Consider the following 15,323-nt stretch of genomic DNA (forward strand, 5'->3'; position numbering starts at 1 on the left):
CATCACCCTTCGAGTTAGTAATTTTTTTATAATATTATTTAGGAATGGAAATTAACCTATGAGCTCAGCGGTAACTACGGAGGTACCTAATAACAACTAGTAAACTAGAGTGAGGTTGGTAAAACAGCAAAGAGAGTTGATGTCAGGTTTAAAGTCATCTCGTTTTTAAATGATGATAGGCGATGGTGATAGGTGATGGTGTATGATGATGGTGATGATGATGGTGTGTGTTGACGTCATGACATGACAGAACTGCTCAGTTGCTAAGTTTAGATTAAAGAGACAGTAACCCTTGAGAAATACGATTTAGTACCAAAAGGGTCTTGTTTTGTCGTTGTCCGTAAAACAATGGTTTTACTTAGAAAATAAATCAACGGAGGAGTTTTAATATGTTTAATTGTTAGAAGGTCTTATTGAGAGAAAAGAGGATTTGATCTGTTCTATCTAAACCACTACATAGTTTAGCGTTTGTATCCTTAAAACACTCAGACGAGCATAACTATCAACAGTCCGTTTGCCGTAATGGAATGCAATGATTCTACTGGGGCTTAATCGGACCTGAGATAAGTAGGATATAGGTACAATTATAAAAGAAAATTTAGAACCGATTATTTATTTTGATCATAAAATATGTTGTTTAAAAATATGAATTAAGAGCTCGGAACTTCAATGAAGACAAAGGTCCTCCAAACTAAAATTTGAAACAGAAATTGCTTAATATTATATAATTTTATATAGAATTATTTATTTTGTTATGAGAAAGATACTATAAAATACTTAAACAAAATTTTAATCTATAATTTATTTTGAATTGTTTGAGTAATTCACTTGGAATAACACTGAAACTCTTCATCTAAAAGTAAAGTGATGAGTTCAACATTTCGATCTCCAAATTGATGACATAGACATTATGAGTGTTAAAAATAATAAATCTCTTTTCGTATTAAATTTAAAGTGTGATTTATTTCGGTAAATACAAGTTGAGAGAGGACCACTTTGGTCTGAAACTCCACCAGTTGGAAGTTGAAAGGTCTCGAACACATTAAAAAAATGTAATAATCTAGAAGTAGTTTAACCACCCCAAAATTACGGGAAAAGCTATAAAAGTTCATAGCAGTAAGTATGCAGAATAGATATCACAACACCAAAATCCCAGTTGCCCTTGCATTTATAATGATATCATGCTCAAACTAAACCTTTAAATACTCATGGTAACTAACAAAACTAGCATCTCAGCTAATCAAACGATTGTGTCACAACATCCATCACTAGTAAATGGTTAAGAATCATCAAAGTAGTGCCCAAATTCACCCCATTTGACTCAACTCAAAAATATTCTAATGCTCAATCCTAATAAAGTAATTGTGAAGCTTAATCGGACAATCTCACATTGCCCAGAATCTCAGGAATAGCATCAGTCTGAAAAAAAAAAAATCCAGAATAAAAAAGAACAGCAGAAAAGGCATATTGCACACACAGAAGCTTATACCGATGGAACGAGCATAAATTTTAAATATTTAAACCCTTTGATCTATAATTTGTCGGGGCATTCATGACGACAACAAAATACTTGTATCAGGAAGGTCTCATTGTGACATACCTTCACAACTAAACACGACATACTTTACTACTGGACCTCAAAACAAAGACTCATGCTATACAGGAAGCGAGAACACTGACCTGTATCCAAATCGACCTGCAACAAAATACCGTTGATTCCAAATGGGGAATTCAATCTCCCCCTTAGCATATCCTTATAAATATGCCACACTTTCATGAACCAAACGGAAGCAAATGGTGTGGCCAAAGAACGTTCCATTTATTGGTAACATGACGACCACCCGAGACCAGATAGACCAGACCGACCTGACCAAAACCAAACGATGACACAAGAATAGGACTTGCCATAACTGGCACTAGACTAGCACCAATTGTCAAAGCCGGGTGCTATGCTTCAGTCTTTCCAAAGAACCCCTGCAAAGTGGACAGAAGATCCTCCATTAAGGGAGTACTAAATCTTCACCTTCCATTTCTTCTCGGAAAGATCATGTGAAACCCGTAGGAATTATCCAAAGCCACAGTACCTCTCAGCCAAAGTTGAATCCACCGGAAGGAACTAAGCCCTGGTCACTTCCAAACTGAAACCCAGGTTGGGCAGCATCACCCGGAGGCATGGCTTCATCTTCCTCCTCCAACCAGAACGTCTCGAGAATCTTTACAGCCTTCTCGTAGATCTCCGTGTTATCATGGCTTTGAAGATTTTCTATCTTCTCTAGACCCTCAGCTTCATCAATCATCTGCGCATATTGATTCACACCTCCAGTATTACCCTTGTTCTTCTCAGCTTCACCAACCTTCAGTATGTTTTCCAGCCCTTCCAAGCAAACTGTGACAATCCTTGGATCTGGGCAGACAAGAAGATCGCACAGAGGTTTGATGCATCCCTGGCTAACAAGGTACCTGTTTGATCATTGAGTCATGTTAAGAATATCAAATGTTAACTAAAAGGCTAGGACATATTTTAAACACGTTAACAAGCACATACTGAATTTGATCGTGTGTGCCACCTGAAGTGGCATTTGAGATGGCCCATGCAGCTTCTTTCTTGATATCAAATTCAGCTGTTAGCAGCAGATGCACAAGAGGCCCAATTATCCCAGAAGTAATCACAGCCTGTAATCCAGTCAAAATGACTCGTTAAAAGCAATTAAAGAAAACGGGCATAGAAAAAGGAATCTAACAGCTCAATACCAAAATGATCAAATGTCAATTTAGCTTCAGCAAGGCCTCTGGTGAACAAACTTAGCTCTAATATAAAGAAAAGAACTAAACTACTTATGTATTAAATATTCATTATCCACACCTGGATCTGATCCTTATTTCCTGCAGTGATGTTTGAAATGGTCCAGCAAGCTTCCTTCTTGATGCTTTTCTTGTGATTATGTGTTAAGAGATTCAGAAGACAAGGAAGTGCTTGATGATTAATCACATGCTGCAGGAAAATAAGAAGTGTCATGTAAAACTCAGGCAACACGGAAAATTATATCCCAAATAAAGAAAATACTAAACAAAGACTTGTCATATTAGTGTGCTAATCTAGACCTCATAAATAAGTTTATTTACAAAACAGACCCAATAACCAAACAGTTCAGTTAGAATGCTACTAATACACAATAAAGACCACAACACAAAAAAAGAGGTCACAGCAAACACATCAGAAACAGTTTCACATCTCCATAGAATGCCCAACCAATTAAAGTGTGAAGTATAACAGGAAGATTGGTAAGTTCACATTTCAAGAACATAGTCTTATGATTTTATCGTCATCAAGTATAATATAGTATGATAATTCGCAACACCTGCTGGGGAAAAGAATAGCTGATTGAATACATAAGGAAACGAACACCACATTGAGAATACAGAGTGTCCAATAAAATAAGTTGATTGGCAGTAGTTCCTCCTATTTTAAACCATCAATAGTTCAATACTATTGATGCCCATACATCAAGAAAAGCTCATTGCTGATATATCACAAACTAACAAAAAATTCCCTAGAATTCACCCCTACTACGCAAAATCATTAAACATAACCAGTGCATGTTTCAATCAAATATCTCATTTATAGACAACTACCAGGGTTCTGGTCCTCCCTGCGTGTTCCTATGCGGTTGACAATATCATGGCTTCTGATCCCACCATCAAAAGCCTTTGGTTATTTCTCTATTAGATAACAAGCTCAATCATTGAGCATTTCATAGAGTTTCATATGCCTGTCTCACTGGTGATAACAAAGAAGAACAGCATAGAACCATAGAACCTGACACTGCCATACTCTGTAGTCTGAATACCCACTGTGACATCCTATGATCTCTATCCACCTAGTGACAAATAAATATAGAAAACATCAACTAATAAGTAACCCAGAAACAACTACTTTTCAGTGTTGCAAAAATAAGATTGAGCAGCACTAGTGGAGACTGAGAAGCGGATTCATCACATAGAATAAGAGAACAATAATCAAATTAATTGCGCTTGATAATGTCAAGGACATACTTCTGATCTGTAACTAATTGTGAACAAATAGAAACATCAAAGTTGGACTTTCCCACAATGAGGGCTCATATGGTTATCCACTACTGCTATGCCAAATAAGTAATACACAGACTACATCATATGATTCAAAATTTCAGAAAACCAAAGATTTCATCTCAATACCTGTGTTTGGATGTCATCTCCAGTGACAATGTTACCAACAGTTCGAAGTGCTGGAATGAGTACTGAAGGTGAAGGATGCCTGAACCAGAAAAAAAAAAAACCTTAAGTATGAAAATTTAATATCAAGAAATTAGATCAACAAAAGTTACAAATCCAAATAAGTAGTACATACAGAAGAAGCTCCACAAGCCGAGGAAACACAGCAGCATCTATCACAGCTTGTATCTTGTCATTGGGGCCATCAGACAAATATGAAAGAGCCCAGCATGCATCAGTAAGGACTTCCTCATCATTTGAGTGAATAAGGCGCTGGAGCGCTGGAAGTGCAGGCTTAACCTAATCATCATTTAACACACACCCAATTTTAATAAAATAAAGCAGAATAAAATACCAGGATATCAATTACCCAATCATATAACAGACAGTCAAACCTGCTCAAAAGGAGGTTGTGGTTTCCCCCTGCAAAAGTTTGATAAAGTCCATGTCGCATTCCTAAGCATCGAGAGCTTAGCATGCTCATTTAGCTGTTGTAGTAGTGGAATCAATGCGTTATTGCCAAGGACAAGATCACGGCATCTCGGAGAATCACCAGCCACATTACCCAATGCCCACACGGCCTGGAGTTTAGCAAAATGTTAATTGGATCTCCTTCCAGGATTGCAGCAGCAACCAAGATATACCAAAAAAAAGAAAATTATACCTGTTCGCGGACATCATCGCTTGGAGAACTCAGCAGCTTCACAAAGATGGGAACAGCACCATGATCTATCACGACCCTTGTGTTATCTGAAGTGCCTGATGCAATGTTTGTAAGCGCCCAAGCTGCTTCAAACTGCCCAAATAATCCGAATCAACACAAATAAATATTAACAAGTCAACCCACCACTACAAAGTGCAAAGCATCATCCGCTCAAAAAATTTAGAGGAAAAGAATAGAGTGTAACCTGCAGTTGAGGGTAATCTTCCCTGGTAAGGAACTCAACAAAACGAGGAACCACACCGGATCCAATTACCTCCTCAATTGGAGGGCTTCGCTCTAATTTTAGACACTCCATTAGCAATATTCCGGCTTATCCAATCAAATGCAAACACGAAAAGGGAAAAGTGCTTACCGATAGATAGCAGCTTCCGGAATTGCGTGGTCGCCTCGAGCTGGAGATTTCTATCATCCGAATAAACCCCAGTGACCATTCCCGGGAGGCTCTCCAGCTGCAAAAGACACACACTATAATCGTGACTCCAGATCGAAAATCCCTAAAACTAGGCATCGAAACCCTGAGAACCCGATCCGAAGAGGGGATCTATCCACAGATCCGTGGAAGAGAGACGAAATCGACCTTTTTCTCGAGAGCGGAGGCGTGGATCGCCTGGATGAAGGGGGTCTGGGCCTGCGCGGCTTGCATGCCCTCCCGTCGCTTCTTCTGTAGGCTCTCCTCGCGGCGATTCTTTCGGATCTCGACCATGTTGTCTTCCCTCCGCCGCCGGCCCTCTTCCGCGTCCACCGCCACCTTGTACTTGCTCCGGCGGCTCTCCGCCCGATCACTCGGCCTCAGCGACATCGTTGCCGCCGGTAAGAGATCGGAGAAGAGATCGAGCTAACCCTAGAGTAAGATGAAAGAAAGCGGAGCGAACCCTAAACCAAACCAGACCAACCCAAACCTATGAGACGATAGAAAAGGATCTCGTCGTCTTTTCGGTTGGAGCGACGGTGGAAACCCTAATTGGAGTTAAAAATTCAAACTTTTTTAAAACACAGGAAAAACTCACTCCTTTTTCTTCCATTATTAAAAATATATTTACTAAATGTAGCACTTTCATTAACACCTCATCACTGTATGCCACGTCAACATGCCAACTCATTCTCATATTTAATTAAATCTTCACTGGAGCACTATCTACGTGTCTGGATCGTAGTTATTGGGCTTCAAGTGGGCCGGGCTGCAAATTAGATCCTCTAGATTGGCAATTATTGTAGGAACTATACACTATTACACTATTATGAAGATTAAAGGCTTATTAATATGATAACCTTCAGCAACTTGAAGATGAAGAGATGTCAACCCAATTGATAACTATTACTGCAATGCATGATGGTGAGCGAGTCTTGTGCACTTGATGTTCTTCCACAACCCTGGAACTATATATTTATATAGATAGTATCATGCATGCATGCATGCCCTGCTACAATTCAATTACCAAGCCATGAACATTGCTCAATCTTTTATTCAAGCCACTGACATACATGAGAGACATGATCAAAGGGAAGTTATAAACACAAACATAAAGCACACACACTCACACTAGCACACACTAACACTAAGACTAACATAGCATCAAGTACTAATTACGTAATGCATGCATGTTGTTAAGGGGTCGGCAGCCATTGCAGCTCTATGCCAAAACTCCACAAGCTTGGTGGACTACTGGGGTTGAAGCCCACCACACTTGTGTAAGCAGTGCAACCTCCAACCCTAACCCTGATCCTGTGAGAAGTCATGGCCGAGTCCTTCAAATACGTACAGCAGAGCGAGTTTCGGCATGCTCTCCCTACTTTAAGCTCCTCAAACCTTCTGCAAGGGCTGTTGGACGAGCAATTCAGAGGGGATAACAGTATGTCATTGGAGCAGTTGAACAGCATTACTGTGTTTCGATTCGATATGTTAAACGGTGAGCTCTCGTCGAGCCTCAAGCCGCCGTCGATGAGGTCAGAGGACCTGCACGTATTCTTATCGATCTTAGGGACGTCGACGATCAGCTTATATGTCGTTGGATCGATCGAAAGGACTCGATAGTATATTCCTCCTAGAGAAAGGAAGTTGAGGACATTGTTAACACAGTAGAGTCTGTAGTTTGGATCACCACAGTTGCTGTCTGTGCTTAATGGATAGGGAAGTTTGAAGCCACCGCATGGAGGGCAGGAAGCTCCAAGGCTAGATATGAATGTAGGTAAGGTGGTTGCAAAGAAGATTAGGATTAGGGTCAGGGTTAGATTTAGTGGAGAAACTAAGGTTGCCATGGTTAAGGAGTTTGAGAAGAGGTAGCTATGGCAAAGATAGGAGATATAGAGAGTATCTTTATAGTGTGAAAGATGTCGGCCAACGAAGTACCAAGAATATTCTTAGCTTTAGAAAGTTGTAGTATTAGAGGGAGAGGGGATACTGATTGGATGTAGGATATATATGTGCATGCAAACTTTTTTCCTCAATTTTAGGATGCTATGTTCTCATATAATAACATCATACATAATATAGGATAATCTTGATGATCTAATACATAATATCGTGGCATAATGTTACACTTCTCTACTAGCCAGAGGAAGGTTATACCAATAAATGGTGAGATCTTTAATCAGTTGAAGAAATCCAATAATGAGTCATTTGCCATGTCTTTGCCCTAAGAGAATTAAGATGTACTTTTCTAAATTTAATCAACAATGAAGTGCTCTACAAGTAGAAGAAAAAGAAGATGTATGCATGGCATATATGCAATGTCTCATGCATGCTTATCATCTTGCTATTTGGAAACATGCATGTGATGATAGATGTCTTCCATGGTAGATTGGTTGTGGCCCAACATACCAAACTAATAGCAATAACATTGTAAAGGAGATGAGAAGCTTCCTTGCCACTTTAAAAGATCATGGAATTAACAAGACTTATGTAGACTAGTTTTGATAAAGCAAGATGCACTTTCAGAAGCCTGAGCATAAGTTTATGAGCCACTTGTCGCACTCCCTTGCCCTTGGAGCTCATACAAGCCACGATCATATTCTTTTTTTAATGGTTCCTATCACCCACTAACCCTTATTTTTAGGGTTTCCTTTACCACTTCCCAAAAGAGGAATGCCATTGCTCTTGAGGGCCACCCTAAAATAATGGGTCAATTATCACAATCATTTGCTCTTTGATGGAGATCAATCAAGTTGATCACCATGATGACTCGTATCTCACACTTCCTTAATTTACAATTCCCTGCCCACTTAACCAAAAAGGAATGTGATTCTTCAATTGAGGAGGAGATAAGGTAGGTCTTATGATACAATGTATGTAGGATATAGAGGGTTTTATTTTTTTTTCAAAAATCTTTTTCCAATGATCTTGGTGCTAGGTGTTATGACAACAAGGAAAAAAAAAGTATGATTGCTTTTAACCTAACAAAGTAATAGGTATCTTAGTCTGGTTTATTAGTGAAGGGATGCTTTTCTAAATTTATAATATCATCTTAGTCACTAAGCATAGACTAATTTATGGTCAAGCAACGGTGTAAACGAGACAAGCCTGAGTGAGTCGACTCTAGCTAAGGTTCGATTCAAAATTAATTTTGAGCCTATTTTGAGAATCAGGTTTGGCTCAACTTAACTCGAGCCGAGTTTAAGCTTGAATGAAGCTTGTTGTCAAGCCATACACTAGCCTTAGTTGAACTGAGCTGGTGTCGAGCCCAAGCTTGAAACCAATCAACCACGATGAGGTGGAGGCTTGCCGACAGAGGAGGCGGCGACAACTTGAGGAGAAAAATGAGGAGGAAGTGGTGGAGGTTTGCCAACGGAGGAGAAGGTGGTGAGGAGGCGGTGGCGGCTTGAGGAGGCTTGCCGAGAGAGGAGTCGATGCCAACTTAGCGATGGAGGAGGAGGAGGATGAGGTGGCGCCAATAGAGGAACAGAGGAGGCGACCCTGACTTACCGACGAAGAAGGAGGAAAAGGTGGGCCGGTGGCGGGAAGAGGAGAAAGAGATGATTTGGAATTTTGGATTGGGTTTTGTGAATATTGTTTAGGGTTTGAATTTTGAAAGTTAATTTATATCAAGCCTATCGAGCCGAGCCTGAGTGAGTCGGCTCCGGTTCAAGCTTGGCTTGAAATTTAAATCGAGCCTAAACTTAAGGCTCAACTCAAGTCGAGCCGAATTCGAGCTTTGGCCAAGCCGAGCTCGAGCTGCTCATTTATTTTGACACCCCTAGATATCGCAAAAAGTGTCGCTCTCTAGCATGGTTTGGTTGCTTGCAAGCTTAAAGATGATAATAATATTATTATTATCTAGAAGAGTTATAAGCAGAGATATTGCCATTGTTGTTGAAAAGTGTGAGAAGAATCGTCCTTAATCATACTATGCGGAGATATACAATTATTCCTAACAGGAGGAAGGAGGAAGATGAGGGAGGCCTGAAGTTTTGAGTCTGGCATGCCTTCCGGCAATCTTCGCTTGCTCCGTCTGGGCCTTGGAATGGACTGCAGAGTTAGGCTTTTAGATTGAAATGGGCCTACTGAGTCCATTGGAGCTCATCAGCAACAAGCTGTTTGAGCGTGGTTTTTGCTTAATCCATGGGTGCTATCTTTCCCTGCTCCTTTTAATCTATTGGAGATATTGATAATCAATGTAGGGCATTTATGATACTTACATCTCACAGAAAGAGCAATTGAAGTTAGGTTGCTAAACTTTTTATAAATCAGTGTGTCATGGTGTTTGCCAGCATTCTTATCTTTCCTTGTCTCTGTTAAGATCTCTAAACAAGAGTGGCACAAAGACAGCATGATTACTATACCATATTAAAAAGAATTGGATTAAACTTGTATACACAAACAAAGAGCTACCAAGAATTCCAATCATGAAGCACTACACACCAAATGCAGGATCCATAAATACTTGGTCAATCTGATGCTTGATTTGATAAATTAATGTAAATGATTAATCATTCATAGAAAACAAATCTGCATCAATGCAATATCTTAAGCTTGTGATTTCGACTAATTTGCCGCTTGCTAAATTTAATATATTATCTTCTGCAATAATACAGTAGTAAGCTAGAAGCCAAACAAAGAAAAAGTACTAAAAGTCAGGCAGCAATGACCTGTAGATATACAATTGTGCTGAAGTTGCCCAACCTATCAAGAAGTGGTCCTTGACAGCCAAGGTAACTGTTGACAGAGGAAGCTTGAATAATAGAACAACCTAACATAAGCTTAATGTAGTACAAAACAGTGATAAAGCTGGCAAGAAGAAGAGCAAAAAATAAGAGTCAATAGAAAATTGTAAATGAACCTAATACCTTTGTTTGAACAGCCAACCACCCATTTATTTTAATAACATGAAGTCATGTGGCTAAAATAAACTAATCTTGTCCCATTCCAAGCTAATAATATCTCCACTTTCAGGTGTCCACACAGGATACAATATACAAGATGTTTAAATCTGAAATATGTAAAGCAAATGCCATAATATCAATTGTCTGGATATTTTCACTGACTACCAAAAATTTTTCTTACAGATTGAATGAAGAAATGTAACTGTACAAGCAAGCACATCGTCGGCCCTGGTGCCAATATTATCTTCATTGAAGAGGATTAAAGCAGATCATAGCTCAAGTCTGAAGGAGTAGTGCATGCAACAGCAGCTGATAGGAAGGAACTATGCGAGTTTTTGCTGGTTTTATTGGAAAAGAATCGGCAAAGATGGTGATGAAAGCTCAAGTAACTCAATTGTACAGGATTGAAACAAATGACTGAATACAGGAAAATGGGGATTTGGCTATGCTACTGCAAGAGAATTATAATTGAGAAGGGAGAAGCACATAGAAGAATTTAAGTATGGGCTTTGAAGGTCTGAGCATGGTTCAGGAAACACTAACTCGGAATATCCAGAAATATCAGAACAAATCCAAGAAGACGAAGGGTCTGGGGTGACCGAAAAGTTGAGATTAGAAAGGCAGATAGCTGTGAATGGATCACTGTCTATTCCGGACAAAACTCCAGCAACGGAGATGTTGGTGCCAACCATATTCTTAAGGGTGATCCTGTTGATGACCGGGAGTGCAGAAGGATCGTATTGGTCATCAGGGTGCCCGCCACATTGACCCGTAAACTGAATCGCCGTGTTAATGTTTTTCATTTCCACATCTGAAATAACTATGTCTTCAATGACACCACCACGGCCTCGTGTAGTCTTAAATCCTATACCAACTGAAGAATCATGGATATGAAGTTGCTGAACATCAATGTTGGAGATCCCACCAGACATCTCACTTCCAAATGCAAGAGCAGAACCTGAGTATGTCTGTAGATTAACTCTGCTAATGTGGATTTCTGAAGTAGGTCTACCAAAAGAAACTCCATACTTGTCCCAACCGCTTTTTAAAACGACAGCATCATGACCAACACTGATGCTGGAGTCCTGGATGCACATGTTGGAACACGAATCTGAAACAAAGAGAATTTGAGTTGGGTTTTAAAACAATAAGTTTGAAGCTGCAGCTAAGAAATGGAGTAATCTAGAAACAGATAAAAGAGGAAGATTGTAAGACGAAGAAGCTTAAATTTTCATGAGCTATTAAATTACAACACATAAAAGTCAAGGTTCTACATATTAGATCGAATAAACTCTAGGGGAATTTTAATGTGTTTACTTGTGATTCCTGGTTACATGTATAGCAAGTGGGACATATCCTACTCGTTCAAAAGGCTTGCAGCATAAACTCGACCTTATTTTTAGTAAAACCAGGTAGAGATATAGAGGACTTCTAAAAAAATCTTGTGAGCTCTGACAAATACAAAACACAATTAGCATCAGTTCTGACATTTCCAAATAGTAAGGATGCAACATCATACTGATGCAGCATGGAACCTGTGCACTTAAGGTAGTCCACTACATAAATCTCACTAGAAGTTAGCCTTATTCTTCAAAAAGCATTATAGTAGACCTGATGTAAGAAAAAGTAAACTGTCTCGAAGAGCAGAAATCTAGTATTGTTTGTTTGTATATTAAATTATGTTAATTGACTCGGACTTCTCAAAATCAAAAGAGTCTTACTATGTATGAACAAGTCATATGGAAAGATATTACATCTCACTTTCATGTTATATTATAAATATTACTTAAACATTGAAAAAATAGCAAAACTTGCAGAAGGCATCACAAAAGGATAAAAGAGATAATAGTAAAAGATATTGACACAGTAACTATCAGGGAGTAAAGTAGTTCTTGAACATGAGTTGACTTTAATATCAACAAAGACGAGCGTTACAGATAATCCATGTAAATGGAAACCAGAACTGACCTGGAACTATGCCATTGGTGAATGGAGAATCGGAAGGAGTCTGGATAGTTACATTCTGGATCATTACATTGCTACATCAAAAACAGGCAAGCAATCATGTAAGTATTGCCAAAATTCAACAAAAAACACTGGAACTTTGATATTGTCTTCGAATCACACATCAATTTTTTAACCAAAATGAAGTATTGGTTGTCACTATGATAGTATTATTAATGCACCTGCAATATACTGGATGGATGCTCCATGCAGGTGAATTTAAGAAAGTCAAGTTTGAAATCACAATTTCTTTTGAATCCATGAACTCCACAAGATGAGGACGGGTATAATTCAAGGTCTGGGAGCGGAACCAATCCCACCAAACGGAACCCTGGCCATCGATAATCCCATTGTTGCCTGTAAAAGAATGAAGATAACAAGATACAGATAAGCCTGTATGCTGGCTACTATTAAGATAATATTTAGTGAAAAGAAAGGTAACAATTTTGTACCTGTTATCACTACATCTGTCAAGTTGTACCCGTTTATCAAGCTGCGGTGTCTTCCACCTGGAAGGTCGATTCCTTGGCCATATGATGGTAAAGGCTCAACAATGGGCCACTGAGATGATTCCTGCAAGTAACAAAGTACACGATTAACATCATCTCATTAGGTTGCAAATGTGAAAAATCTTTGACTCGATAGAACTAGAATTGCCGACTTTTTTCTTCTTTTAACCACAACTAGATCAACTGGTATATTCAGGATGCTGAAAGAAGAAACTTCAGTTTTTCCAATATCAAACTCGTTCTTTAGTTAACTAAGATAAGATTTTATATAATTCTAACAGAAGCAGCAGACAGAACTAGGGATACCGTGTATCAGACCATGACAATTATATTCATGATAAGTGACACCCATAGCACTAGGGAACAACCTTTATGTTGAATGTTAGTAACAGTGTCATGTTTCATTTACTAATATGGAAGGGAGAAGTTTAAACCTTAAGATGATTAGAAGATTTGTCTTCTCTTTACCGGCCCACATACGACACATGTTTCAGTGATGCAAAAAGCTAAAAACAATATAAATTTGGCCTTTCTTACAATCTAACGTCTTTTGTTGGTCTAGAATTTTTATTTATAAGCATCTGATCAGTTTTATGCATGTTATAGAATCAATATAAGTCTAGTCCAGGGGACAAAGAAATATGAAATGTTATTTGCTTCTGAATTTCCGATTCATAATATTATGCACGCCACTTCTGTTAGATTGTGTGCTGCAAACAGTATCACGATGTTGTGAGATAAGGTAATTCAATCAGACTTGCATAAATTAGACCTTGCAAGAAGATAAACAAAAAGATAAAGCAATTGATGTGTGAATTCGGGAAAGACCTGGGAACCAATAATAACAGCATCTCGTTCCAAAAAGAGTGTGAGGTGGCTTGTTAAGTTGAAGCTTCCTGTTAGCCATCTCCCCTTAGGAACATACAGTTGAGCACCACCCTTGTCAGTGAACGATCTCAAATAGAATATGGCATTCTGAAAGGCAACTGTGTTCGAAGTCACCCCATCTCCAACTGCACCGAACTCTGTTATGGTGACACTGTGTGGCCTTGGAGCTAATACCTTTTTGTACTTGCACTGCCCTGAAACCCCTTCATTGCCTTTAACACCACTAAGGACTGCCAAAGCTAATAGCACAACTACCTAAAGAAGAGAAGCAATTGACATGTTAGTAGAACATAACAAAAACATTGCCATGTTAGCAGTTGACATTGATGAAACTGAAGAAGGAGGATGAAACCTTGCGACAAAATGGTTTTGGACATATTGAAAAAAGAATCACAAGGGAATGGTTGGAACGCATATGAGCAGAATACATTCAATGGGCGAAGCTTTTTCTGTTTTTATTTTATTTTGGAGGATATATGTATAGTGGCAAAGAGCCCTATAATTTTTCTTCAGTGGAGCAAAGATGCTCAAAAAAAATGAAACGTTTGTGAATTCGAGCTAATCAAACTAAGTAGATGGAAGTATGTCAGTGTACTCTTATCGATTGGGTGCTTCAGAATTTCTCTGAGTAATACTAAAAACCAAGCATGAAGCCTTGTACAAGTCTACTAATCTAAAATGAATCAGAAAGACAGCAGTAAACCGAGTAAAAAGATGTGCTCTTTTACTATAAAGAAGGTCGACAATGGGAAGATCTTGGCACCACAGATCGCAAAAATTCTAAAAGCGAAGCCGTTGTCAAGATAAACCAAAAATCCAAACACCCAAATTAGAATTCTTTAGCAATAATCCAAATTGGATTGGGCAGAATCAAGTAAACTTAGATCACACGGACCAAAAGGACAGTAGAAAGCAGAAGAAACACTACCCTGCAAACGGGACCAATCAAGGCAAAATTGCCACTTTCCAAGCTTTTCTACAGAAAATGAAATAAACCCAATTCGACGAACATCACACCGAGCGAGAAAAACCATTCCTTTATCCGAAACATCAGCAAAAAAAATTGGAAATTTTTTTTAAAAAAAAAAGAATCAACGTACTTACTAGCCTCTTCATGAGCCCCAAAAGACAAGGGGGCAGGCAGTGGAAAGACACGAATCCGGCAGGTCCAGCAAGGGAAGGAGGAGGAGAAGACGGGGAGAAATCGTAGCAGAAGCTATTGGGAGAAGGAGGAGGAGGAGGAGGAGGAGAAGCACAGAAACTAAGGAGCTCTCCAGTTTATACTTAGAGAAACGAAATTACTGAATCAGTAACACTAGCTGCACCGAAATTTAGACCTCAAAATTGGACCCACCAAGGAGCAGCTGAGTAAGTGAAGTCATTCAAGCGGCGAGCCAATCACAGCGAGGCGTGCGTCCTGCGTCGGGGTCCCATCCCTACGACCTATTTAACTCTTTCCTCGGATGCTTGGTCTTGGAGCATTACTCATAATGAAAACAATAAAACGAAGGAACGATGACTTAATGCAATTTAACGACAACTCTATCTACATCAAAATTTCCACGATATAAAATCAAAAACAATTACAAACTAATCCAGTGGTTTTACACTCAATTTTCTCTTCTAATTTC

General features: G+C 39.0%; 2 protein-coding genes across 3 annotated transcripts; both read right to left on the reverse strand.

The window, feature by feature from the left end:
* Positions 1–1,487: 1,487 nt before the first annotated feature.
* LOC140776054 (importin subunit alpha-1b-like) lies at positions 1,488–5,951 on the reverse strand. Of its 2 annotated transcripts, XM_073119611.1 has the most exons (11): positions 5,553–5,951; positions 5,328–5,424; positions 5,160–5,251; positions 4,916–5,047; positions 4,647–4,832; positions 4,388–4,551; positions 4,216–4,294; positions 2,864–2,992; positions 2,546–2,673; positions 2,085–2,460; positions 1,488–1,974 (listed from the first exon to the last, which is right to left on the reverse strand). In XM_073119611.1, exons 1-10 carry the CDS (start codon positions 5,772–5,774, stop codon positions 2,088–2,090), a joined length of 1,602 nt encoding a protein of 533 aa, XP_072975712.1. In that variant the 5' UTR covers positions 5,775–5,951; the 3' UTR covers positions 1,488–1,974; positions 2,085–2,087. The 2 variants fall into 2 exon arrangements, with proteins under 2 accessions (XP_072975712.1, XP_072975711.1); XM_073119610.1 differs by having other exon boundaries at positions 1,488–2,460.
* Positions 5,952–10,280: 4,329 nt separating this feature from the next.
* LOC140776521 (probable polygalacturonase) lies at positions 10,281–15,117 on the reverse strand. The gene is made up of 6 exons (XM_073120253.1): positions 14,797–15,117; positions 13,633–13,947; positions 12,748–12,868; positions 12,478–12,652; positions 12,260–12,330; positions 10,281–11,402 (listed from the first exon to the last, which is right to left on the reverse strand). The coding sequence occupies exons 1-6, from the start codon at positions 14,806–14,808 to the stop codon at positions 10,735–10,737; spliced, it is 1,362 nt and encodes a 453-aa protein (XP_072976354.1). The 5' UTR covers positions 14,809–15,117; the 3' UTR covers positions 10,281–10,734.
* Between the last annotated feature and the right edge of the window lie 206 nt (positions 15,118–15,323).

The sequence above is a fragment of the Typha angustifolia genome, chromosome 14 (assembly GCF_048772165.1).
Source record: "Typha angustifolia cultivar Huaian chromosome 14, ASM4877216v1, whole genome shotgun sequence".
Classification (NCBI taxonomy): domain Eukaryota; kingdom Viridiplantae; phylum Streptophyta; class Magnoliopsida; order Poales; family Typhaceae; genus Typha; species Typha angustifolia.

Excerpts from the sequence above, each read along its gene's own strand:
- LOC140776521 (XM_073120253.1), bottom strand. Across the intron at positions 12,869-13,632 it reads CTGTTATTATTGGTTCCCAG|GAATCATCTCAGTGGCCCAT; the intron begins GTCTTTCCCGAA and ends TGTTACTTGCAG. Across the intron at positions 12,331-12,477 it reads ATCCATCCAGTATATTGCAG|CAATGTAATGATCCAGAATG; the intron begins GTGCATTAATAA and ends TTTTTGATGTAG.
- LOC140776054 (XM_073119611.1), bottom strand. The coding sequence starts at position 5,774 with ATGTCGCTGAGGCCGAGTGATCGGGCGGAGAGCCGCCGGAGCAAGTAC. Across the intron at positions 5,425-5,552 it reads CCTCCGCTCTCGAGAAAAAG|CTGGAGAGCCTCCCGGGAAT; the intron begins GTCGATTTCGTC and ends TGTCTTTTGCAG. Across the intron at positions 2,674-2,863 it reads GAAATAAGGATCAGATCCAG|GCTGTGATTACTTCTGGGAT; the intron begins GTGTGGATAATG and ends ACTGGATTACAG.